The sequence below is a fragment of the Ammodytes marinus genome (genome assembly GCF_949987685.1).
Source record: "Ammodytes marinus genome assembly, chromosome: 12".
Taxonomy (NCBI): Eukaryota; Metazoa; Chordata; class Actinopteri; order Uranoscopiformes; family Ammodytidae; genus Ammodytes; species Ammodytes marinus.
Genome location: NC_137216.1, coordinates 24,840,974 through 24,867,903, shown reverse-complemented (window position 1 = coordinate 24,867,903; position 26,930 = coordinate 24,840,974). Strand labels below are relative to the sequence as shown.

The 26,930-nt window shown below is 39.0% G+C and overlaps 2 protein-coding genes across 2 annotated transcripts in view; one reads left to right on the top strand and one right to left on the bottom strand.

The window, feature by feature from the left end:
- Positions 1 to 15,035, top strand: part of LOC307258186 (nebulin-like) — a 68,401-nt gene extending 53,366 nt beyond the window's left edge. The window contains 21 exon segments of the mRNA XM_080037636.1: positions 105 to 215; positions 997 to 1,107; positions 2,073 to 2,186; positions 2,559 to 2,663; positions 4,067 to 4,171; positions 4,531 to 4,635; positions 5,124 to 5,216; positions 5,819 to 5,911; positions 6,851 to 6,943; positions 8,124 to 8,215; positions 8,217 to 8,237; positions 8,482 to 8,542; positions 8,544 to 8,648; positions 9,590 to 9,682; positions 10,445 to 10,537; positions 11,027 to 11,134; positions 11,729 to 11,915; positions 12,297 to 12,389; positions 12,567 to 12,704; positions 12,886 to 12,989; positions 14,165 to 15,035. Of these exon segments, the coding sequence (XP_079893762.1) occupies positions 105 to 215; positions 997 to 1,107; positions 2,073 to 2,186; positions 2,559 to 2,663; positions 4,067 to 4,171; positions 4,531 to 4,635; positions 5,124 to 5,216; positions 5,819 to 5,911; positions 6,851 to 6,943; positions 8,124 to 8,215; positions 8,217 to 8,237; positions 8,482 to 8,542; positions 8,544 to 8,648; positions 9,590 to 9,682; positions 10,445 to 10,537; positions 11,027 to 11,134; positions 11,729 to 11,915; positions 12,297 to 12,389; positions 12,567 to 12,704; positions 12,886 to 12,989; positions 14,165 to 14,338 (2,199 nt within the window). The 3' untranslated portion in view covers positions 14,339 to 15,035.
- Positions 15,036 to 15,722: 687 nt separating this feature from the next.
- tbc1d8 (TBC1 domain family member 8) overlaps positions 15,723 to 26,930 on the bottom strand; it is a 32,276-nt gene continuing 21,068 nt past the window's right edge. The window contains exons 10-20 of the mRNA XM_080038734.1: positions 26,170 to 26,384; positions 25,487 to 25,604; positions 23,769 to 24,054; positions 23,142 to 23,310; positions 22,580 to 22,678; positions 22,365 to 22,433; positions 21,672 to 21,942; positions 18,760 to 18,825; positions 18,554 to 18,658; positions 17,992 to 18,107; positions 15,723 to 17,430 (exon numbers count right to left, since the gene is read on the bottom strand). Coding sequence (XP_079894860.1) covers positions 17,023 to 17,430; positions 17,992 to 18,107; positions 18,554 to 18,658; positions 18,760 to 18,825; positions 21,672 to 21,942; positions 22,365 to 22,433; positions 22,580 to 22,678; positions 23,142 to 23,310; positions 23,769 to 24,054; positions 25,487 to 25,604; positions 26,170 to 26,384 — 1,922 coding nt within the window. The 3' untranslated portion in view covers positions 15,723 to 17,022. The remainder of the gene's footprint in view (positions 17,431 to 17,991; positions 18,108 to 18,553; positions 18,659 to 18,759; positions 18,826 to 21,671; positions 21,943 to 22,364; positions 22,434 to 22,579; positions 22,679 to 23,141; positions 23,311 to 23,768; positions 24,055 to 25,486; positions 25,605 to 26,169; positions 26,385 to 26,930) is intronic.

Here is a 26,930-nt window from a genome sequence, read left to right as displayed (position 1 = left end):
GCCAACCAGGATGAGGTAACTGCATTGTGAACCAACAGCGCTGCTTGCATGTGGTTATCTGAGCTGTCTGTCTGTCCTCCTGTCTTATCTCTGCGGACCAATAGAAAGACTATAAGAAGGACTTTGAGGAGAACATGAGGGGCAAGAACCTCTCTGGCTTGGAGGACACTCCTGCCATGATACATGCCCGACATGCCACCAGAATAGGCAGTGAGGTAACCAAAGGATAAAATATCTCCCGACAACCTTCCCTTTTTTACCTCACCTTTTCTCTATAATCATACTAAGACCTACATAGACTTACATCACAACCACGGTCCCTCTTTCTTTTCACTTCCCTTAAAAAAAAAGAATCGTATCCTAATTTTACTTCTATCTTGACTTCTTGTAGTTCCACCAATGCAGTTACATTTTAGTCTGTTTCGCATGATCCATTATGATTCACTTCACAGCCATAAATCTATTAATAATCCAATATTCATACCTCTTCCTCCCTTCTACCCATTGTGTGACTTGTAGTATAGTGTAGTTAGCATTGTTTATTAGTATCTATATCTGTCTATACATTGACATCTTTGACTCCTTATTTCACGATCAGGAGAGTAGCGACAGCTTCATGTTTAAACGTCTGCATGTGTGCATGCAATCATTTGAATGACGCCGCCATGTTTTCAAGGTGAAATGCTTACTTGAATTGTTGTTATTGTTGTTTTCATGTTGCCACGCTCTATCTGATAAAATGTGGTTTTCATTGTTTTTTATCAGGAACCTTGCCAAAGTCACCAAGGTCTCCCCCTCTCTCTGTAAAAGATAATTGATTGATGATCTTGAGTTGTTAAACAATACAATAGACCTACGTATAGTCCAAATTTGGTTGGGGTGGCTTGGTGACTTTGAGCTCAACATAGTACTGTGTCTGTGTATGTATTGCCTTGGCCTGGCCTGCCTTGTACGCCCTTCTCTGCAGTCTTTTTGTTTCTTCTGTCCGTCCTGTAGAAAGAGTACAGGAGGGATTTGGAGGAGGGAGTCAAGGGTAAAGGCCTATTGGCACTGGAGGAAACTCCGGAGCTTGTGAGAGCAAGGAATGCCACTCACATCCTGTGTGAGGTACGACAGAGTGAGAGGCCATGCAATGGGCCATCACCCTCTCAACCCGAGTGCCTTCCCACAATCCCGTGCGCTTGTGGTGCATCATCCGCTGAATCCTCATCCCCCCTTTAACTAAGCTTCACCGTCACACTAAACAGGGCAACTGCTGAGTTTGACTCTTATTCCTTGTCCCCTGGCTATATGACATCACTAATTCTTCCAGCACTTTCCAGCACTCTCCTTTCTCTGATGTCTATCAAATGTGCTCACATGAATAACTTGTCCTTCACCTTCCACCCTATTGGATTTTCCCCATAATTTTCTAACTTGTGTTTTTTTTAAGATGGATAAATATTCCCAATATCAACTTCACATATACTCAAAACCCATTTAGTTTGAATACATGAAATATATTACATTATTTTCAAGATTTTGTTCTTTCACTTTTACTCATATAGTTCATCTTCATTATAGTTATTTATATAACAGGTAGAAAGTTAATCTGTCACTCAGAAGGGACAGGAAAAATTTATTTTTGATGTTTTTTAGATAGCATCAAAACTTTGTACAAAAAAAAGCCATTATTAAGCCAGTCATTTTCTTCTGTCTGACAGTGTATACAATAATCATAGAATTAACATCAACCTAGAGAATGTTAGTCAAATTCATTATATTTAAGTTTATTTATTTGTGAAGCTACTGTATGCTCTGGGTGCATATTGATTTCTGGAGTCCATGATAGAAGTAGCACTGCAAAAAGCAGTTGAGATTTATTTTAAATTGTTCTAATAAGTTACCTGATATTCTAATTTCCTCTAACCTCCTTTGTTCACCACTCCCCCAGGCCTTTTGGTTTTGCAGCCCCCTTTTCCTGATATGAATGAGTAGAAATCCTGTCATTTAAAGTAATTTTCCAGTCACGGATGCTTTGATTTTACTGTAATTTTAACCACTAACACTTTTATCACCTGTAATATTTACAGAGAGAGTACAAGAACGCATTTGAGCAGGAGATCAAGGGCAAAGGAATGTTGGCTTTGGCTACGGACACCCCCGACTTCATGAGGGCAAGGAACGCTACTGACATCCTCAGTCAGGTCGGAATCACTCCTGAAATAAACAGTATTTTATTGTGTGTTTAAAGGTGCTCCGAGGAACTTTCAGTTTGTGTTAATTCTTGCACCCCCTTTGGACAAAAGGGGTAGTGTTTTGACTATGCCAGCTGTAATTCCTGGGTGAGCGTATGGTACCCATGACAAAGGCATTAAGAAAATCTTTCCAAAAATTGCATTCTTTGCACTGATGGTCTCGTTTGCTGTTACATGTCATTTATGATCATCAGAGGAAAATGTTTAATGTTTCAGAAATATTTAAAAGTTCCTCGCATCACCTTTAAGTATTTGTATTTTTAAGTAGACAGTTGTAGTATACCTGTGTGTGTGCTGACTGATGTTTTTCTGATCCTTCAGTCTAAGTACAAGCACACCGCTGAGATGGACAGAGCCAGCTTCACCAGCGTCATCGACACCCCGGAAATCATCCATGCTCAGCAGATGAAGAACATGGTTAGCCAGGTAAAAACATTGAGTTTAACCAATCTTCAAAAAGTTAATTTTATTTTATTGTATTTATTTATTAATGAATACAGGCAAATGGAACACATATCAGATAAGACAGAATGATGACAAGACAATAAGGGTTGTGAATTTAGTTGGATTCATTAGATTGACAGATACTATACATATACATATGACAGGTGGAGTGGTTCAAAGTTTAATATAGTCCCAGTCTCCACTTATGACATTTTTAGTAAGTCAATGTATTGAACATGCTTAAATAAATACAAATGCAAAGTAGAAATTATAGGCAATACAAAAAAACAAGTTTAATTTTTTTTTTTACAAAAGAGAGTGGCCTTGCAGTGTTTTTTAAATACATTTACATTTAAATGAGTTCTTGTTTGAGCTTTAAATATAATAAAAAATGCATGCAGCTTACTCTTTCTTATTACAGAATATAAATAATGATGTTTTTCAATGTTTAATGCATTATTTTTGTGGCAGTATTTGTGTAAGATATCCTCAATAGATTCTGGAGTAGGAATAGTAGGAAAAGGATTATTGAGGCAGTTTTTATGTCTGTCCTTGATTACGGTGATGTGGTTTATCGGCATGCATCTCGTTCATGCCTTAAACTCCTTGACTCTGTATTTCACTCTGCTTTGAGATTCATTACAGGAGATGCTTATGATACACACCATTGTGTTTTATATGAAAAGGTTGGGTGGTCCTCCCTTAAGGAGAGACGTGATGCACATTGGCATATTTTTATATATAAAGCTCTGACTGGAAAGCTACCACTCTATCTGACAGAAATGCTGCTTATTTCAGATGGGCTTTATCAAACCCGTTCAACTGACATGATCATGTTATATGTCCCCTATGCCCGGTCTGAGCTTGGTAAAACCGCTTTTAGCTATAGTGCCCCTGACTCCTGGAACAGCCTACAACATACAATTAAAATAAATACACTCATATCTGTTAACCAATTTAAAAGTATTATTTTGAATCAACCCCTCCACACTTGTAACTGTTTTAATTAGGCTATTATTTATTTCATTCAATTGATCTGAATGTTTTAAATTGTTGTTGTCTGTGTGTGTGTGTGTGTGTGTAAACTTGTTATGTATTCTCATTGTATATTGTGTATCTGTACTCGACGTCATTGTAAAAGAGGGTCACCCCTCAATTGATCTTTCGAGGTTAAATAAAGGTTACAAACAAACAAACAAACAATCAATTTTTGTTTTGTAAATTGTTCTGAAAAAATATTTCCAAGATATCAAATTATTAGAATTATCTTTCCATCAAAAAAAGTTATCTGAAGTCCTAAAAATACTGTAGATTTCTCTATCAAGTCTTGTTTTAGATTGGATAAATTCCTGCTTTGACACATTTTGTGTTTTTTTACCCAACAGAAAAAGTACAAAGAGGAGGCTGGGAAGACCATGTCTCACTATGTGCCCGTCATGGACACTCCTGAGATGCTGAGAGTCCGTGAGAACCAGAAGAACTTCAGCACTGTAAGTAGAACATGTAAATGATGAATATAATGCTGCTTCTCATTGTAGCAGCGTTGTAGGACCGACTGTGCGAAGTCAGAGGTTCTTTCGGTTTCTGGTGGCTCTGTGTACGTCTCCCTGTCCGCTTGGAAAGTATTATCTTCAATACTTTATTCATTTGAACTGTTAGTGGAATGACCTTTGTATGGCGTTTGGCATCAGTTTTTGTATTCAAAGCAGTTAAGAATGTTTTACTCATTTAAGTGAAACTAGCTTTCAAGCTGAAACTGAGTAGAAACTAAGGTAGAAAAAAATGAAATAGTCAACCTCTTTATCACTGAAAAACATTGTAACTGCACTTTTTTGTTCTTTTTCCATAGCATCAATACCAGAGTGACCATAAAAGCATAAAAGGCAAAGTGTCTACTGTAACGGATACTCCTGAAATGCTTCGTGTTAAAGACAATACAAAGAATTTCAGCTCGGTATCTACTTTACAATATCATTTTTATAATATTCTCTAATAACTTTACATTTTTTTTTACATTTAATTCTTTAACTTTATTTTTCCTCATCTTTAACAAAACTCTTGATATGCAGCCCCTTACTTCCTTTGGACCAAATGTTTAAAAAAATATGCAGCAATTTAATTCACGCAACTAACCCGTGACAAGATCCATAGTGTAACACATTTGTACTTCTTAGTGCGGAGCTTGTGTGTTGAGAAGGACCTTTTTCACGGTGCCATGTTGTCGTGTGTGTTCAGACCTAAATGTGTCCTTTTTAAATGTTGATGCATATGTTTGTTTCATTCAGTGTGCTTTTGTTGATGTGTTAATGCCTCATTTTTCTCACAAGGTGCAACACAGCCAAATATAGTTTCAAATTTAAATCAAGCACATATTCCTCCCTATGAAAGCTAAGAGTTCAAATTAGGCTAACCAGTGGTTGCTCCTTTCATTCCTCGTCCAAGATAAAGTACAAAGATGATTTGGGAGGTGGAACAGCTGTACCCAAGACCCCCGAGATGGAGAGAGCTAAATACAACCAGCAGAACATTAGCACGGTACTCCACAGAGTGACCCTGCCCTCCTTCATCTCCTCCTAAACCAGTCCATAATCCCTTCCTTATGCAGTGTCAGAGAATTTAACCAAACCTTACCTGACACGTAATCTCTTAAAATTTCCATTTTCAATCCAACCTTTTACAGATTTTTTCACTTTTAACTTTTATTTTTCCTGCACATAACCCTGACCCCAACACCTTTGGGATTAACTGAGCTTTTGTTTTCTGCAATATAGTGTAGGCCTATGGTATATGGCTATTGTTTACACTATAACTAAGATTGTTTACCCAAGTAACGGCTTCAGCAATTATATTTAATTTAATCGAAACCCTGAAGTTAAAAAAACTAGGTGAACTATCACACGTTTTTTAGAACAACAACTTTCATCACTCACACTTTTGCCTACTCCCAACGTACCCAACTACCACTGAAATATATGAAAATCAGTTGACATAATACCATGTTATTGTCTGTGGTTCCAAAGTGTATGTTGTTGTCATGAATGGATGGACATGTCTATGTGTGTGTCTACAGTACATACTGTGTGTTTTTGTTTTGTCCCTGTCTTACTCTGTACCTGTGTAATTTATGCAATGGGCAGATTCAGTACAAGGATTCTGTGGGTCAAGGCACATCAATACCAGATCTCCCTGAGGTGAAGCGGGTCCGAGAAACTCAGAAGAATATCAGCTTGGTATAAGGACCAGGACTGCAGTGTCCCTTATCCATCCCTTTCAAATAATTTCCCAAAACGCCCCCTACCTCTGATCACTCCTACTTTAGACTAAAAGTCTAGAAAACTTTACCTGCTGCATTTTCATAGTGCTGCTTATCCCTCCTACATCTTAACTTGAATTTCATAAATCATTCCTCTCTACCAGCCGTTGTTTGATAATCACATTTCCAAAAAAAAACATTCCTTTTTTCATTCCTTGTACATGTTAAAGATTCAGTACAAAGATGATTTGGGAGGTGGAACAGCTGTACCCAAGACCCCCGAGATGGAGAGAGTTAAATACAACCAGCAGAACATTAGCACGGTACTCCACAGAGTGACCCTGCCCTCCTTCATCTCCTCCTAAACCAGTCCATAATCCCTTCCTTATGCAGTGTCAGAGAATTTAACCAAACCTTACCTGAAACATAATCTCTTAAAATGTCCATTTTCAATCCAACGTTTACCTTTAAATTTTTTTCTGCACATAACCCTGACCCCAACACCTTTGGGATTAACTGAGCTTTTGTTTGCTGCAATATAGTGTAGGCCTATAAGGCTATTGTTTACACTATAACTTAAATTGATACACAAGTAATGGCTTCAGCATCTATTTTGAAGGCTTGAGCCTCTGACTTTGACAGCTCTGTAGGATTTAATTATATTTAATTTAATCGAAACCCTGAGGTTAAAAAAACTAGGTTAAGTATCACCGGTTTTTAGAATAAAAACTTTTATCCATCACACTTTTGCCTACCACTGAAATATATGAAAATTAGTATACATAATACCATGTTATTGTCTGTATGTTGTTGTTGTGAATGGATGGACGTGCCTGTGTGTGTCTACAGTACATACTGTGTGTTTTTGTTTTGTCCCTGTCTTACTCTGTATCTGTGTAACTTATGCGATGGGCAGATTCAGTACAAGGATTCTGTGGGTCAAGGCACGTCCATACCAGATCTCCCTGAGGTGAAGCGGGTCCGAGAAACCCAGAAGAATATCAGCTTGGTATAAGGACCAGGACTGCAGTGACCCTTATTCCATCACCTTATTCCATCCCTTTCAAATCATTTCCCAAAACGTTTCCTCTTTGACCTCTACTACTAGTCTAGAAAACTTTACCTGCTGTGTTTTTTAGTGCCGCTTTTTCCTCCTCCATCCTAACCAGAGTTTCATAAATCATTCCTCTCTACCAGCCGTAGTTTGATAACTACTAGATTTTGGAATCACATTTCCATGAAAAAAACATTCCTTTTTTCATTCCTTGTACATGTTAAAGATTCAGTACAAAGATGATTTGGGAGGAGGAACAGCTGTACCCAAGACCCCCGAGATGGAGAGAGCTAAATACAACCAGCAGAACATTAGCACGGTACTCCACAGAGTGACCCTGCCCTCCTTCATCTCCTCCTAAACCAGTCCATAATCCCTTATATAGTGTCAGATAATTTAACCAAACATGTCCTGACATGTAATCTCTTAAAATGTCCATTTTCAATCCAAGTTTTTACAGACTAATGTTTTTCTGATCATTATAATTGATCATTTAAATATGTTTTGTTTATTTCTATTTTATTTTGGGATATAACAGGGCCAACAAAGGCCCCACATGTTTTCACCTGTTTTTTTTACTCAATCTGCAAAGCTTGCATCTCTTATTAGCAAGCACAACCATGGTTTCAGGCAGAGATGGCTCAATCAATCAATCTATCAATCAAACCATCAATATGTATTTAGAATGGGCCCAGACATTGTCATCCACTGGGCCTGACTGTGCTCTCGAATTGGAGGAGTTTTTGCTACATGGCTATACCTCACAGCACAAACAAACATGGCTGCCCTCCCAAAAAAATGCTTTTCTTCTTCTTTATGTGAAAACATGCGGTAGACACATGCTTTGACGGCTCTGTGGGAGGATTTTTTTTCTTTCTCATGATAAATTCATTGCATCTTAACACTGAATTAAGTATCATCCATTTTTACAATGAGAACTTTAATATTTCACAGCTTTACCTATACTGCAAAAGGGACCCAACTACCACTGAACATTATGTTGTCTGTTTTTCCAAAGTGTATACTGTTGTTGTGAATGGATGGACATGTCTATGTGTGTGTCTACAGTACATACTGTGTGTTTTTGTTTTGTCCCTGTCTTACTCTGTACCTGTGTAACTTATGCGATGGGCAGATTCAGTACAAGGATTCTGTGGGTCAAGGCACATCCATACCAGATCTCCCTGAGGTGAAGCGGGTCCGAGAAACCCAGAAGAATATCAGCTTGGTATAAGGATCAAGGACTGCTGTGACCCTTATTCCATTCCCTTATAATAATTTCACAAAATGCCCCCTCTGACCTCTCTCCTATTTTTCTAAAAGTCTATCAAACTGGTTTTCCTTCGTTCATCCTAACTACGTTTCACAAATCATTCCTTTTATACCAGCCTCTCCACAAAAACATAATAATCCTTCCCATTTCTTTCCAAAATAAGTCTACATCATCCTGGATTTTTTTTTATTTTAACTTTTCATTCCTTCCTCCTAAATAGAATCGCTAATCTACCTTTGAGTGAGTGTGTAACGTCCATATTTGACTTTTTTACTCTGCTGTTTTATCCAAAAGCTTCAATACAAAGCGGGAGTGGGACAAGGCACGTCGGTATCAGAGACCCCCGAGATGGAGAGAGTTAAACGCAATCAGCTCAATATTAGCACGGTACTCCTGACAGACAGAGTGACCCTGTACCTACATTCATTCCAGTTCCTTTTCTTCATCTCCCTCAAACACACCATCATAACAAACTCTCCCGAGACTTCACCGTGAATCTACCCACTCAGATTCAGATATAACACCGACACAAGCCTTGTTGTGGTGGTCGGCTTAACCCCAACTGTGTCCCTATAACATAACCTGCTTCTTCATTTATATATTTGTAGGAAAAAGAGTCTGTGTTTTTAAAGGTGCAGTGTGTAGAATTAATTGGCCTTTCATAACAGACTTGGTAGTATGTTTTAATGAGTGTATAATCGCTAGAAAATCAAAGTTTTTGTTTTATTATATTAGCTTGGAATTAGCCTTTTATATCTACATAGGAGCGGGTCACCCTTCGCGATGGAGACCGCCGGTTGCATAGAATGGATAAACTTAGGGGCGCCCTTAGCTCAGTTGGTAGGGCGTCTCCCCCATGGGCCTCGGCAAGCAGCGGTCCTGGGTTCGATTCCAGCCCGCGGTCGTTCTCTGCATGTCACTCCCCTCTCTGCCCCATTTCAACTCTGTCTCTACACTATCAATAAAGCATAAAAATGCCAAAAAAAATGGATAAACTTAACGGCCATAAGCATTTTTATATATAGTGGGCAATTGGGGAAATGCACTTGTTGAAAGACGAAGAAGAGGTACTATAGAATGAATAACTACATTATATACATCTTCAGCTCATCACTTGAAATTGTGGAAAGACTTGAGGCAGTGGTGGATTATGCCATCTTTAGTATCTAGCTTCCAATATTACACACTGCGCCTTTAATTCCACGTTTCATGTTTTCTGTGTTTTGTGGTGCGGTGTCATGTTGCAATTGTCTCTTGATTGACTTACTCTTTTACTTTTTTCCTCCACTTCCTTTCGTATGAAAACCCAAACTCTGTGTTGGTTGTAGATAAAATACAAGGACTCTCTTGGCAAAGGCACGTCCATATCGGACCTCCCCGAAGTGATGCGGGTCAAACAAACTCAGAAGAACATCAGCTCGGTAGTGGAAGCAAACCGACCCAAACCGAACCGAATCACGTGTGCCTTTAACCATTTAGTGTGGACAGTAGTGAATCATCAATAATGCCCCCCCCAACTCCCTTGCCCTCTATCCCCACCATCATCTCTCACTTCTTTCACCTCTTGCTCATCTCATCCAAAGCTATACCATCCAGTCTGCAGGTTCCTGAGCTCCAGCCCTGCCATAATCACCACTAATGTAGATGTAGTTTCCATCCATGCCTTTTGATCTTTACATTCATTCATTTTCTCCTTTTTCTTCTTCAAATCATCTTTAATCTTCAACCATCAACCCCCTCACGCTGAGTGAAATCCCTTCTATTGGCACCCTCCCTCCTCATATAGACAGTATTTTTTCTAACCAGCTTTTCTTCACACCAAAGCGTCAAATGACAAAAGCTAAAATCTCCTGCTCAAGTGTTTGTTTCCACGTATTTGTTTCTACAAACAGAGATCCTGGCTGTTGTGGTACCAGGAGCTACCAGGATGTTTCACTTCTATAGGACCAATTTCTCAGACACTGTTATAAAAGATATATTTCCAAAAAAACAACAAATGGAATTTCAACTGAAAGAAATTCCTCTTCTAAGATGATTTAATCTTGTAAAATGTCCCTTCTTCCATCTAAGAGTTGGAGAGGTTAACCCGAGTCTCTGAGAGCAGTCCTATAGGTGTGTGTGGGTCTGTGTACGGTGCAAAGTGTCTGACTGTCCCTTTGGGGTGATGTGCTTCTGTCCTATAGGTGATGTATAGAGACAGTTCCGCCAAAGGAACTCCAGTGGTGTACACTCCAGAGATGGAGCGAGTCAAAAGGAACCAAGAGAACATTAGCTCGGTACTTTCAGGACCATAAGAACATTATTTTCTGAAAAAAAAAATGTTCTCTATCTTTTACCCCATTTTAACCCTTTTCTAACGGACTTGCCTCCTAGCTCTAGTTAATTTCATTAATAATCCCTGCTCTCTTTTTAAACGTGTGTAACACCACCCTGCTGTGGTGTGTCACTGCTAACCTCTCCTTTCGTTCAAACTACTACACTTCATTCTGTTTTCCCTGTCGTCCCCCTCTACTGAAGATTGAGACGTATAATCTTCCACCCTCTTAATAAAAAAAATTTCCCTGCTAATTCATTCGTCTGAAATCCCAGTAACGCCCTATAGCTCCCATCTGCTAGCGGCTTTGTGTGTCTTCTTACCATCCAGCCTCTGTGATGCACCCTTTGTGCTGTGGATGCTAACGACTGCTATATGGCTTAAGCTTTTCAAACATTTCAGTTGCTCACTGTGTTCCCCTCTGCTCCCTCACCGTCCTGCTCTCTACCAGGTGCTGTACTCTGACAGCTTCCGTAAGCAGGTCCAGGGCAAGGCTGCCTTCGTTCTGGACACACCTGAGATGAGGCGTGTCAGGGAGACCCAGCGCAACATTTCTGGGGTAAGATCTGTTTGATTTATGCAACACAAGTTGGTTTTTTTCTACTGCAAGTAGTTTACTTTTCACCAAAGTCTTGATTTAAAGGATGAGGCTGGTTTTATTTTATATTTTACTCAATCAATTCCCATAAAAAAAATTCTATGGTAATCTTGTAAGTTGGATATATTCATTCTGGGTATGGGTCTTTTAATGGGATTCAATGACAACAAGAAATCTATAATATAGCAGAAGAATACTGCATCCTAAAATTAGAGAGTAAACACAAAAAAGGTTGTTTACATTAATATATATCTATATTTTGACAAACATAATATACTGTATACTCAATGATAATTATTAATTTCTTCATGTCGTTCCCATTATTTGTAATAACATTTTACATTTTAACATTGTAATAAATGAGATCTGGAAACACCGCACAACAATGCTCGTGCAGTGATTGAATACATTCACAGAGGTACACCGCACAACAATGCTCGTGCAGTGATTGAATACATTCACAGAGGTATACATAATGTATATATTTCTAGAGTCATCCTTTACATATTGTAAACTGTGGTCCTACTCACTGTGGTTATGATGTGTGTTTTCCAGGTGAGATACCACCAGGACTTTGAGAAGAGCAAGGGCAGCTTCACTGCCACCGCCACCGACCCTATCACAGAGCGCGTGAAGAAGAACACCCAGGACTTCAGCGACATCAACTACCGCGGCATCCAGAGGAAGGTGGTGGAGATGGAGAGGAGACGCACCATCGAGCACGACCAGGAGACCACCACTGGTACACTTACCTCATGCACACAGGGTCATTGGGCTGTTGGGGTCTGCAAAAAAAAGATATGTACATGACGGTTAAAATTATACTTTAAGTGCGCTCCGGTGGCTTAGTGGGTAGAGCGTGTACCATATAGGCTTAGTCCTTGACACAGTTGTCACGGGTTCGAATCTGACCCATGGACCATTAGTCCATGTATGCATCCCCCTCTCTCTCTCCCCATTTCCACTCGGTCATCTGAGTGTATTTTGACTCAGATCCCATAGAATTTATTTATTGCATTTATTACTTATCTTATTTTTATCCTTTGTACTTATTGGACTGTTGCTAGGAGAGAAACGTATTTTCGCAGAAATTGACAATAACGTTGACTTGACTACTTGACAGATCTGCGTGTGTGGCGCACAAACCCCGGCTCTGTGTTTGACTACGACCCTGCTGAGGACAACATCCAGTCCAGGAGTCTGCACATGATGTCAGGTGAGATGAGAAACTAAGAAGCATCAATGTATTATATTAACCCCTCATGTAGCACTCATAAGCAAGATAAAAAAAATGTAAAGGTGGAGTAAGCCATAGGTTTTATGATGCAAACATTACATTTGTTCATGAAACTTTAATAATAGAATAAAATAAAAGTTCTATCTGTTCCGACAGTCCAAGCCCAGCGTCGCAGCAAGGAGCACTCCCGCTCCACCAGCGCCCTGAGCGCAGGCGATGAAAAGTCTGAGATGTCCCAGGACGCTGATCACCATCTGTCCACCTACAGCAACGGCTTCATGACTTCCTCTATCGGTAAAAGATCAACAATCACCACCAAATACTTCAACAAACGATGATGTGTTTTATTCCAACACAGTATCATCAATATATAGGTCTATCTGAAAAAAAAATGTAATGTCAATGGGAAGTTTTTTAACGGTGATTAGACTGCGCCTAATGTTGTGGTTGTCTGTGCTTTTGTTAACACCTGCAGGCTACCAGCAGGCTAAGACTGTGGAGCTGCAGCAGAGGTCTTCATCTGTGGCCACCCAGCAGACCACCGTGTCCTCTGTCCCCTCACACCCCTCTACCACCGGGGTTAGTATCACACACATTCACTTCACACACTGCAACAAGCCTGTATGGAAAGACTAAAAATGTACATAGCAGCACCATGAGAATCTTTATTTTACTGGAGATTCTTTGCGTCAGTGAGTCATGCTATGGATAAATAAAAGTATTAAAAAATTCCAAAAAATCACTTTGTGGGAAAGCTGGTTTTGATGTTAATACATTATTTGGGGCATTTGTAGAATACCACTGACCGTATCCCTAAGGTCTCAAACTCAAACCTAACTTGTGTTAAAAGAAATTGAAAGTAACTTTGAGAGGATGTGATGATCTAAATTTAATTTAAAAATAACTTAAACGTAATGAAATGTAATACTACATATCTGTTAATTACAAAAAATATATAATATTTTTTTTTTTAATAAATGTATGTATTAATTAATGTCTATCAATTGCCAAAGAAACCACTAAGTTTGACACAAATTTAAAATGTGAGTACTACCTTCAATCAATAGAGGGCACCAGAGAGTGAAAAACTGCAACACACACTTAAGGAATACTGAACCTAATGGGGTCTGCAATACTCTGTGTGACCTCTAGGGTCGCATGGATACACACACACACACACACACACACACACACACACACACACACACACACACACATATATATTTTTGTCTTGAAAATGGTTCTATGGGGTCATTTGAGAAAATTGCATGGGTCATGTTAAAATATTGTTTTGCACCTAATGGCGGGGTTCTCCCCGTGGGGACCTCGTTTTTTGGTCCCTATCGTGACCTGAGTCCCCACGGGTCTGTGTGCATTCAGGTCAGCGGAATAGAAAAACAAGAACACACACACACACACACATACACAGGTTGTGTTTATATCACTTCCGAGGACATTACATAGACTTACATTAATTTCCTGGAGACTTGCCCTAACCATAACCACAACTTGCCTAACCCTAACCCTTACCCTAGCTTTAACTTAAAACTAAGTTTACCCTTACCTTAAAGCAAGTATTCACCCTAAAATGTTTACCTTATGGGGACTTCAATGTTATCCCCAAAAGGAAGGTATGTCCCCACAAGTTCACTGTGTAAACAGAAAAATGTCCCCACAACATGAGTAATACCAGTCCACACAGACACACACACACACCTACACAAACACTGACTTAATATTTTTATTCACTGCAGAAAACTGTGCGCGCCATCTATGATTACGGTGCAGCAGACAACGATGAGATTTCCTTCAAGGACGGCGATGTCATCGTCAACGTGCAGTCCATCGACGAGGGCTGGATGTACGGCACCGTGCAGCGCACCGGAAAGACCGGCATGCTGCCAGCCAACTATGTTGAAGCAGTTTAAAAAAGACAAGGCCCGCCCATTGACCCTCCAGAGTGGGCGAGACACATCCACAGTGGAGAAAACTGGTCTTCCTGTCATCATCATCACAACTGTGGCTTTGTGCAATGCATAGATTTTAGTTTTGCTTGTATGTGTATTTTAATTGTGTTGTCTGAAAGCATACATATGCTGCTGCTGCTGCCCCCTGTTGCCTGTGGATGTGGCAGAAAACATCATGACATAAATGACATGACATGACACAAATAAATATTTCTGATTATATCTACTATGGATATTTCGAACTGTTTGAAGACACTGTCTTGGAAAAAGCAAGACTCACCAACAACACGTCCTGTGCCCTTATCTTGTAAATGAAAAAAAAAATTATATACAGTATATAAAATATGTTACGTCCGAGGTGAGCTATGAGAGGATGCCCTCATAAACACAATGGGCTCAGATAGTTTCAATTATGCCTATAATGGAAATTCTATAAAAAGCTAAAGAAATTATTAAATTAATGAAACTGATAAGGAGTTAGTCACCACCTACCTCCTCCATGTTGAAACCACTCGTGAAGAGTATGAAATAAGCCTCAGTCTTCCCTCCTTTACACTGAAGGCTACCATGATGGCCACGAGTAGAATGTGTGTGTGTGTTTTGTTTCCTCCGATTATCACGTCCTCCATCTTTAATCAGTTGCTAATAAAGCACACCAAGCTCCTGCTGCACTCTGACTCATTATTTTCATTCTGAACTTTTAGCGTTTACATTTTGTTCGATACATTTCCTTCCAGTTCAAGACATGTGACATGGCTATTGTAGTATGTTGTATATGACAGGTTCCCCCTATCAAATACAAACAAGTACACTGGATTTCTGAAGTTGATAACAATATTGAGAGTTTAAAAATATGCCAAAAACTTTAACTTAAAATTAACTTTCGGCACATTTAATCTGAATACTATTAGTTGTATAAATAATGAGTGGGGGATTTTACACTGAAAAAGTTAAATAGTCACCGCTCTCTGGTGGAAAAAACTGTCATGTTTGTACGTTGAAATGTTGAATACCTTTACATTTTTATTAATTCAGATGATGCAAGTTTACTATACGGGTATGATATGTTAGAAGGTTAATACTAATCAGATATTTTACTTCCAAAGATTAGATAAACTCTGTTCCAAGTAAAAGGCTAGCATTAAGAAATCTACTTGGATAAAGATTTTGCATTTAAATAAACTTAAAATATACACATAAATACCAAAGGTAAACTGCGTAATGTGCAGAATGGCCCCTCCTTTCAGAGTTAAAACATATTTTATTAATGGATTATAATTATTGAAGCATTGATATGTGAATGTCACTTATAGGATGCTAAAGCTGCAGCTAACTTTAGCGCAAACAAACACAATGTCTCAATGACTTAATGAAGAAGAGAAAAACAGTGACAGTCGGTGCAGTCTGATTATCAGCGTGGTGTCGCTTTACTGGAAGAGAAAAGAGAAGCCGTCTTCAAAGAACTGATTTTATTCAAAAGGAAAATTCCAACAGTGTTGTCTCTCTTTCAGCTTTCTGCAACAGTTTCAGATCACTGTAAATTATTCTCCGTTCATTTGAAAAAGTAAAAAATATATTTACTTCGAGGTGCATGTGTGAATACATGAAACATTAAAAGAAACGGAAATTATAAAATCAAATTAAAAAAAAAGAACACTGAATGTGTGCTAGCCATATTTGTCCTTAATGCTGCACCGGTCTTTGTAAGGATTATTGGTACAACTTTCTAATCAGGCAGCCTTCATTAAGGGGTTTACACAGTCAGTTATAATCAATGGCTTTATCATTTACATGTGCTTTATAGATCAGTCATTAACTGTTTTTGGGTTGTCAGGTTGTGAATATATCTCTGAATCCATCCTTCTTGATTCATTTATTAACAATTATTAACAATGTCTAAACATTTACAAATAAAGCCTTGTTGGACAGTTGTAAATAACCATTTAGTATAAACGTATTCACATTTGTAATTACAGATTACTTACTAACTTTGGCTGCTGGCTTAATATACAAGTATGACATGTGTCAAACCTATTTACTAATGAACCACTGGCATTTATAACAAAATAACTAGAACTGGACTATGAACAACTCACCAGAGATGTTTCATGGCCTGGCAACCCTATAGCTAATAAAATAAATGCCTTATAAATGATGTATAAAGACTTGGTAAATGGTTGATTAACCCTTAATAAAGTTATTTGTCACATTTTTATAAATACTTTTTGGAAGCGGCGCCTATTGGAAAGAGCTGACAGATTATTTGTCCATATCACAGTTTTAACTGCAGGCATCCTCGTGGTTGCTAAGAAGAAGGCAAGAACTATAATTTCTTCAGACCCATAGCACAAAATGACCATATTGTATTAGGTCACTAATGTCTGTGGACGATAGCACAGTGAGTCGACCATTTTATGGCCTGCTGCTGCTGAAGTGTTTGAAGCTTGAAAACTTTCGGTTGTGTCAGTTAAGGTCAGTGAGTCACAGGCGTGTGTCATAGTATTGATGTCACAGAGAACTTTTAAGGCAGTGTATTTCCTGGATTATGATGTTGTGGGTTTTTTTTTCTTCATAAGACATTTGGCCTTGTGTCATGGCCTCAGATGAATCCACTGTTTATTCAGGGTTTAGGGTTAACTTTTAGGTCAGCTGTTACACCCTCTCTGTAGCGTGAGCAGACCGGCCCTCTGGTGATACTGCTTCTCCTTTGCCTCGGCGATGGTTGCCGGCAGATCCACGGGCTTTTCGAAGAAGTTAACCAGCGCCTGCTCCGTCAGTAGTGAAGCCAGGATCTGAGCGTAACTTGCAGTCCAATCGCTCTCGTCAGTCACACTCGCGTCAACCCCGGTGCCTACAAGGCTCTGGTCCTGCTGCTGTGTGGGTCCTGGAGCCTCTGAGCCAGAGCTGCTGCTGCTGCTGTGTCTGTGGTGGCCGGCTTCACCGATCTGCAGCACCAGACTGGTTACTGTGGCTATGGCCTGGAAGAGCTCATTCTCCTCCGGGTCACCATGGAACATACTGTACAGAGACTTACAGAACTGGATGAACTCGCGCTGTAATGGAGAAAGAGAGTTTATATTAGTTATTTTTTAACAGCAAATCCTCAACTTCGTGAAGTTGGAAGCATAAAGTGTTTTTCACATGAATGAATAAATGACAAATGATTATCAAAATAGTTGTCAGTTTATTTGAGTTTCAATTCTTGCACCCCCCTTTGGACAAAAGCGGTAGAGTTTTTACTACGCCAGCTGTTGTTCCCGGGTTAACGTACCCATGACAAAGGCATTAAGAAAAACTATCTAAAAATAGCATTCTTTGCACTGATGGTCTCGTTTGCTGTATCCACTATTAATTTCAAGTCTTTCTGTTTATACTGTCGGAATTTGATCAAAAGCAAAGCATCATCCTTTTCTTATGCAAATAAAAATGTATATGCTCCAATATCTTGTTATAGCTATATTGAAAATAAGTTTGTTATTTTTTGTACAATTTCAGGTTTCAAAAAGAGAATAAATTGTATATGAATACAGACTTTACAGGTAAAATGAAGAGTATATTTAACTGAGGGCCAGTGAGCACTTCTGTGCAGTACAACACTAGTGTTTTTCTAGTACCTGGTTCATGAGTGGCAGAGGTTTCTCCACGTCTTTCTCCTTCTCTTTGGCCAAATCCTTCAGCATCTGCTTCAGCTGCTCCTGGTAATCCTTCACTTCACCCTCGGCATCAACACCTGGAACCACAGCCGCAGTCAGAACACAAGGTCGAATTTTATATTATTAACACATTATAGCTATACCTATTACCTAAATAGAAAACAATAAGAAATTAAATTTTTAAATAGGGATACATTCATGAAGACATGTCTTGCAGTAGGAAACATGCTTAATGTCTGAGTTTCAAAAGGACCGTCACAACTTTAGACATATTTGTAATATGGAATAAAAAAAAGTCGCACCAATTTTTGACAGTCAAAGTATTCTAAGACATTCAAATGTTCTGCCTTCAATTTATATCTGTGTCACATCAAGTGGTTGTACTTTATTTGAAGGACCAAAAAAAGTGATACTTTTTATTTAGTAAAAATCGGAAATACATATCGGTCGGGCCCCAATATGTATTTTGCTTTTGCTTCGTCTATTTTTCTTTAGTTGGGGTGCTGTGCTAATGATCGCATACCGGCGAGTTTGGACGGAGCCGGGGGCAGATTAACATAAAGTGGCCTTGTGCTGGACAGCAGCGGGTTCTTCATCAGAGACGGGTCGTCCTCACTTTCTGTCAAAGCTGCAGATACAAAAACAAACACATACAAAATATATCACATCATTAACAGCCATAACCGCAGCCTGAAACTGTCATGACTTTAATGGTGTTATTGTACTGACCTGGCGGGATGTGCAGACGGTACAGCAACCTTATTTTCTCATTCAGCTCTTCACAGTATAAAGTATCTGAGAAAGAGACAGGGCAGGGGGAAAGAAAAACAATCATTATGTGATGTGGCCATTATGTGATCCACTTTTGTTTCATTGTTCCAAATCATGACACGAGGGGGCTTGAAGTCTTTGAAGCATGGATGTGGAAATTAATATCTGTGTAATATACATGACACATATGCATCTTAAAATCACTTAATACACACCTTCTTTTGTTCACTTTTCTTTTTCAGTTTTTGAATGATTGAACTTATGGATGAATCTCTTCATCAAAAGATTCAGAATTGGTGTGTCTGCCGTGAAGCTTATTTCTAGAAAAATGTCTCCCCCCCTCTCCCCCAAGTCATTTTCCACAATTTACGGTAGGCAACTTTTCCTAATTCCCTTGATTTGAGGTTATGTTCAGGTGGTGATGGAAGAATCTCACCGAAAAGTAACAGGTTTATTTAAAGCTTTTGTTTTAAGTAGCCATAATAGAACCAAAGTGCAGTGACTGAAAAAGGCCTCTTTCTTTTGCTTAAAACAGTCACAATTTTGATCCAGGATCAACTATAGTGGCTGTTTCCTGTCAGAGGAGAAAGCTCCTAAAAAATAAACTGCATATATTTTTTTTCTTTTCTCGAACAAACAGGACTGGACATACCGCCATGCCTATACTGCCGTGCAAAGGCAAAAGACCGTAACTTCATTTTTTTCAAAAATGAGTTTTTGTCATTTTTGGAACACTGGCCATCAGTTTTATCATGTGAACAAATATCTTGAGTCAATTCTGTTGTTTTCTTATCAAAATAAGATGCTGTTTTTGCCGTAACTTCCAAAAGCAGAGGGAAAGCCAAGGCAGAAGACCGTAACATCAGTTACGGTCCTTTGCTTTGTTTTTGCGTCGCTATGGAACGTTCGGATGAAGTTACGGCTGAGTTACGGCGCTCTGCCTTTGTTTTACTTCTTTATATGTCCATGGTTTTACAAAGCACCACAGTGGAGTTACTGTTTACAGCGCTGGAGTTACGGTGATTTGCCTGTGTATTGCATGTAATTGAAGCACTTCTGCGCTTCCACATTAAAAGCATTTCACTGCCATCACATTAGCATTTCACTGGACAAACGTGAGTTGGCTTTTATTTTGAAGTAACAGGAAGGTGGGCAGCACCTTCACAGAGCCCACTGAGCTCGGCAGCGCTCCAGTAGCAACTAGCAAGACTGCTGTCTCCACACAGCTATCGGATAAATGCCAGATTATAAAACACGCATTTAAAAATGCGGGCTCACTGTAATTAACAATGTGGGACAACGTCTCAAAAGTAATTGAAATGCGTGACTGCCCCGCACAAAGCGGGACATCTGGTCAACCTACTTCTGTCACACACATTAACTTCAATAAAGTAAGTAATAAGCTGCCTGCCAATGACAGTCCAGTCCACTCACTGACTGAAAACAACGCGAGCGAGATGGCGATGCCTCAAGACACACCTCCCTGGCTCGGAGAAAACATAGCCTGAACGATAAACCAATCCAGCAGATCCTAGATCGCAGTTTACCTTTTCTTGAAATCTGGTCAAAATCCATGGCAAAAAAATATCCACTGAGGAGAAAAATCCATTGTCTAAATCCATAAAGAGTTATCAGTATTATTAGTCCATTCGCTGGCTTGTATATTTTCCCGTGCGGTGCCATAAAGTGATCAGCTGTCATAAAGTGATTTTGGTCTCACGGTACTTGCTGAATACCACTTTTAAACATCTATGTAGTCTAGTCTAAAAGTAGGCTATGTCTTCATACAAGAACGCAAATTTGCTCGCGCTATCTCTGGATTTTCAGGGTATGAAGTGGGGTCTAACCAAACACCAATGTGTTTGTGAAAGTGTGTATTACAAAATGTTTTTTCATAATTATAAAGAGTAGCCTATTAGAATAGTTGTGGGAAGAATTAAGTCCCTGAAATCCGGACTCTCTCTCTCTCTCTCTCTCTCTCTCTCTCTCTCTCTCTCTCTCTCTCTCTCTCTCTCTCTCTCTCTCTCTCTCTCTCTCTCTCTCTCTCTCTCTCTCTCTCTCTCTCTCTCTCTCTCTCTCTCTCTCTCTCTCTCTCTCTCTCTCTCTCTCTCTCTCTCTCTCTCTCTCTCTCTCTCTCTCTCTCTCTCTCTCTCTCTCTCTCTCTCTCTCTCTCTCACACATATACATACATTTTCTATTCCATCAAAAACGCAGTGTTTTTTCACTGACTCTAGAAAACTTGCACATAATGGCATCAAACACATATTCCTATACGTTTATCAGAAAATTATAAATGGTATAAGAGAATACATTTTACTGACATCCAACCTTTCAAATGTAAGAAATATAGGTGGATACTTTTAAGTGTTATTTTATCTCAAATAAGTACAACCATCATTTTTTTTTAATTTTCCAAAAATTAATAATTTTAGCCATAAAATTATTTTTTTTTTAATTTTTTTTATATTCAATTTGTGTAGTATTATGCCTAACAAGACACCACTCACTTAATGCTATCATTGTTATAACAGGAAATGTTGATATAGAGTGATACAAATCCAAATTGTCAATAGAATAGAAGTTAAGGTCTTTTGCCTTTGCATGACCCATTATTGTTTCGCAGATAATACAAAGGCAGAGTACAGTAACTTCCGAAAAAGGGTCAAAGGTCAAGTTAAAATTTTAGATTTTTGGGGGATAAATAACTTCCTTTTCATACAATAACATGCCAAATTTTCAAGTATCTACCTACAACTGATTTGGCAGGACAACAAAATAACTTTGAACTCATTTTTCTCAGTTCTACACTCTGGTGAGTTAAGGTCTTTTGCCTTTGTAGGGCAGTATAGTACCATCTCCACTTCACCTACCCAGCCATTCAGCAAACTCTCTGAATGTGACCAGGTTGTCTTGGTCTTGGTCCAGCAGTGTGAATGTGCGGTTGGCCAGTGTGTCTGCGTGCTGATTGGAGCCTGGTTGCCACGGTGACAGCAGCCCGTACAGGCTCTTGAACTGTGGTCGGTCCAGCTTGTACTGACGCTCGATGTAGGAACGACCCGCGTCGCCATGACGCCACGATGCTGCCTCCGCCGCCGCCGCAGAACTGCTGTCACCCCAATAGAGACTGATAAAGTGCTCAGTCTAGAACGGGTGAGGAGAGAGAGAGAGAGAGAGAGAGAGGAGATATTAATTCTATTTGTATCTTTTTATTTCCATCAAATTGACTTGTAGCCTGTTGTTAATTGTGTATTCTTTTTCATCAAATTGAGTTAATTTTTTATTTTATTTTAATTTTGTTTAGGATAATTGAGTTTGTATAGTGACTCGATGAGGTTTCCCTGTAAGCCCCCACAGGTTTCTGTACACACTCTTTTCTCTTTCCATGTAAAATGTGTATGTATGGTTGTTTATGGTGTATTGTTTTGTATTTGACTGCATGTGTGCATAAAATAAAATGAAATTGCCTCAACAAACCTCAAAAATCGCTGATATCACAAGACACAACTAATAATTTTGTCTGTAAAAGGGAAATGCTTCATTGGACTAAGGATGAAAAAAAATACCTTGAAGAGATCGTAGACATCAGCCAAGTTCTCTGGAGACATGGTAACATCTGGAGTCACCAACCGCAGCTACACACACACACACACACACACACACACAGAGGAGAGAGAGATGGAGGTCAGAGAATGACTGGTAACTAGTTGAAAAAACGGTCTTAATGAAGAGGCTAAGCAACTTTTAAAGTCAGACTGTATCTTCTGTATGTGCTGCTCACCGCGTTTTCCTTAGCGGTGTCTTCGTGAGCCTGCAGCACTTGGATTCTGTGTCGACAGCGAAGTCGCTCGATCTGCCGCACAGACAGGTCTTTGAATTTCTGCCACAAAGAGACACAAACAGCAGAGGGGCAATGGAACAGTGAGCCAAGCATGAACCACCTCACCAACAATATTGTACTTGTAAAATAAAATTAAAGGATATAAGCAAGACTTAAGAAGAACTAAAAAAAGACTAATGAATCGCTTGAATAAATAGTTAAATAAGTTCAAGCGAATTAAAAGCCTGAAAGGAATCATTAAAAAGTGAGTAAATGAAAATATAAACATGTATTAATAATTTAATTAATTCATGAATTTAATTTAAAAAAAAGATTATAAAAATAGTTTGAAAGAGAAGATATGAAATCAAGGTCAATAAAAAAAAGTTTAATTTAAAAGTCAAACTAAGAAAATATATATTATCGACAATTTGCTTTAAAATATCAAACTATTAAAATTATAACAAAAAAAATCTGCTAAAACAAATAATTAAAAGGCCAATATGATGGTATCAGCACTCACGTCGTAGGACTCATTGATGAGGTGTGTGATGTTGGTGGGTCCCACAGGAGGGAGATCAGTGTCTGTGCTGCTGCTGCTGCTATTGGTCCTGGTGCTGGTCTCCACGGCAACAGCAGGCGGGGGGGACGGAGGACAAGGGGACTCTTCACTCCCAACCTGGTCCAGAAAGCTGCAAAGCCCAGACTCTTATGTTCAGATTTTTAGAACAAGAACTTTATTATTTGAGTTACTTTTGTGTTGCTTGTATGTTGCGGAGGATCTTGGTTTATTTATTTTATTTTATATCGCTTATACGTTTTAGTCTGTGTTTTAAATGTGCAGTGTGTAGAATTTATTGACGTTTTTTAAGGGCAGTGGTGTATGATGCCATCTTTAGTACCTAGATTATTTCCCTTGAAGCCCACTGTAGCTTCTGTTATTATTCGAAAGCAGTGGGGTTACCAACACCAAATATTCAGATATGACACACTGCACCTTTAAACATGTTGAATACATTGACAAAAAAAAAAGTATTCAATCTTCTTGTATACTTTCAAAACACAAACCCCTCTTTCTCTCTCCCTTGTTCTTTTTAAATTGAGAGTGTGAGACAAGTTCCACTCCTGTCTCTCCTCCCTCCAGTCTAACCTTGTGAGTATCATCAGCGCCTGTCCGTCGTCCGTGCTAGCAGAGAGCTGTGCTGCGTTAGCCTCCAGCGCTGCCAAACCCAGCCTGAAGATGGCTTTGATTCCATGGAAGAAGAAGCAGTCGACCACACACACAGCGCTGGTGAAGGGCAGCACACTGAGGAACAGAGTGAGGAACCAGGACAGAGAGGCAGAGGAGAGGGCAGACAGATCCGGGACGTTCTCAGCCAGCTCGGGCAAACGCTCCCTGATCAGCTCCTCAAACACAGACTGGTCCACCTGAGCTCCTACAGGGGGTGGGGGGGAGGGGGGAGGAGTGAAGTATGGCGTCAAGAATTGGGAATGTTGTGTGTGTTTTGGTGGTTGAGATTATTGGTGCGTTCCATGATGTCAAATGCAGTGTGCTGAAAATTACCCAGATGTCCTACTGATGCAACCAGTCGCAATTTTTAGTGTGCAGACCAGCATGCTTTTTTTTTTGGCAGTTCTGACCCACAATCTACAGTGCAGCTGAAGTTGTGTCACACCGACTGATGTCATGTTCAAAATATACAAGTATAAGTATGTCCTAGTTCTATGCATACTGCATGCAAACTACATTATTTTTATGGACAGCTGAATTATGTATCTTATTAAAAAGAAATAGTATGTGATTCTTAATGCAGGCTATGTCCATGTTATTTTAAGTGCTTTTAGACTGGAAGAGTTTTTCACAGTTCTGACCACTAGATGGCAGCTTTTCTTTGTTGGAAAAACCACCAACTTCTGTTTAAAATATAAGTAAATGCAATTTCAGCTTTTTTAACAATACCAGTAAAAACCTCAATTTATTTATTCTATGGGTCGACTATCTATTCACAGTCTGATGTCTACATACTGTGATATAGAACTTAACTGTCATCCAAAAACTATTAAAAATCTAAAAGAGCTGATTTATACACACACTGACAAACATGTTGCTACAAATGTGGTTACACAGGCAATCGTTGTTACCAGGATAAATTCATAGTTTTCTCTTTAATGTTTCACATAAACATTTTCAGAAATCAATCGCTGAAAGATGACAGGATGCTTGCATACATGTAGACATTAAAAGGAAGGGGAAATTGTTTCAAATGCACCTCACATGTCCCAAATAAACAGCATCACAAACACAGGAAATTAGGCCAAAAATAAGTGCCTTTGATTCGTTTTGTGTCCGAGAAACAACAGCCCAGACAAAACAACCGCAATATGAAAGAGAAGCCATGGTCTAAGAAAAACACGCCATGGTTACGTGACGCTTAAGAGCACTTAAAGAAGATGCTTCCTTAAAATGTGCTCTATACAGTTTCAGGGGATTTGTTTACATTTACAGAGCCTGCAGTTAGTTTACGAAACATATTTACTCTACATGAAATTCTTAGTATTGAATAATTCTATCATCATAAAAAAATATTTTGATGCACCTGGAACAAAACTTAAGACAAGAATATTTCTGTGATCAAAACTATGGGCCCTGCTGCCGCTGTTAGTAAGCAACAACTGTGAAACACTTACTTTTCAGGCAGCTATCTAAATTCCAACAGTGTTCCAGGGATACGATTTTCCCGTTAGGAAAGTTTTTTTATTCAGTTATGAGAATATAACTTGGAAAATTTTCATTTTTCTGACACAACAAAAGTTACATAGTGCACCTTTAAGCAGCTGAAGTGAGTAAATATAGCTCAGATTTCTTACCTATGACCCTGCGGTTGAAGTAGTCTGGGAGCATTCTCTCACAAACCGCCACCAGCAGCCAGAAAGCTTCTTCTTCTTTGGCGTAAAGCAGCAGCACAGACGCCAGGATGTTCATAGACTGGATTAAAAAATAAATAAATCACACAAGGAGTAGATACCATTTAAGCATAACCTAAGAAAATACAAGACAAGGTTTATTTACATAGCACAATTCAGACACGAGGCAATTCAAAGTGCTTTACAGCGGCATAAAAAAAAGACATAAAAAAATAAGAAAAAAGAAAATATTGAATGTTGATTTAAGAGATAAAAAAAAAACAATAAGCCAAAAACAGGCAAGCGAATTGTTAAAAATTAAACTAAATTTGATCTAATAGACAGTAAAAACAAGCAAATAAAAAGTTGCAGTGGACCTCTGGGTTTTCTGGGAGTTGTTCCAAATATGTGGTGCTTAAAATAATAAAAAAGAACCAGTTTCAGAATAATATGCTTTTTTGCTAGATTGGAAAATACATAATTGCAAAAAACATTGACACACTTTTGGGCCTACTACTACTATACTCATACTACTGCTGCTGTAATGAGAGTAATACACACAAAGACATGATGGTGTAACAGTAATCAAATTTAAATATCAGTCACATTTTTATTTCTATGTCACCGTCAGATCCTGAGGTCCCTACCTGGCAGTATCCGATCTTGGGGTTGCGGTGAGCGTATGCGGTGAGAACTCGTCTTAAAGCAGCGATGCCCGTGGGGTTTTGAAAGGCGGGATGGTCGGGCAGAGAGCGGTGGAGGTCCCTCTCTATCTCCTCTGTGGCCAGGCTGCTCTGGCCCATAGACTTCTGCACCAGACCTGTGTAGTAGCCCGGGTGGGACTCCAGCTCTGACGACGCATCTACAACAGACAGAGACATTGAGAATCTATTTAATCCAAACAAGCTTTTTTTTTCAAGCCTCTTCAAGTGGCAATGGCAAATGGTGAACATATAGGTTGTGTTTAAAGTTCATTCAAACATAACCTAAAGATGTGTTTTTGAGGCCTGTGGGTTTAAATTACAATCGCTTTCTGTCTTCCAGACTCACCTATTAAACTGTTCATGTAAAATCTAAATTTAAGTAAATATATAAGAAGCTATCTTGTCAAATGTTTTTTTTTAATTACTATAATTCATATTAATGGGGGGGGGGGTGTCATTTCAAGTTGATGCAAAAGTTTTGTTTTCACTTCTAAATTGAAGGTAAGGGTCTAATTTAGACACACTCGAACCTTTTGACTGTCTAAAGAACAATTTTGGTTCGAGTGTCAAGAAACCAGACCAAATTTTTTTTTAACTCAAATTAAACTTGAATTGAACCTTCAAAAATTATGATTGTAGCCATTTTGGAATATGGGCAAAAAAAATACAAAACCCCACGATCAGTTCTTTAATAAATCTAGATC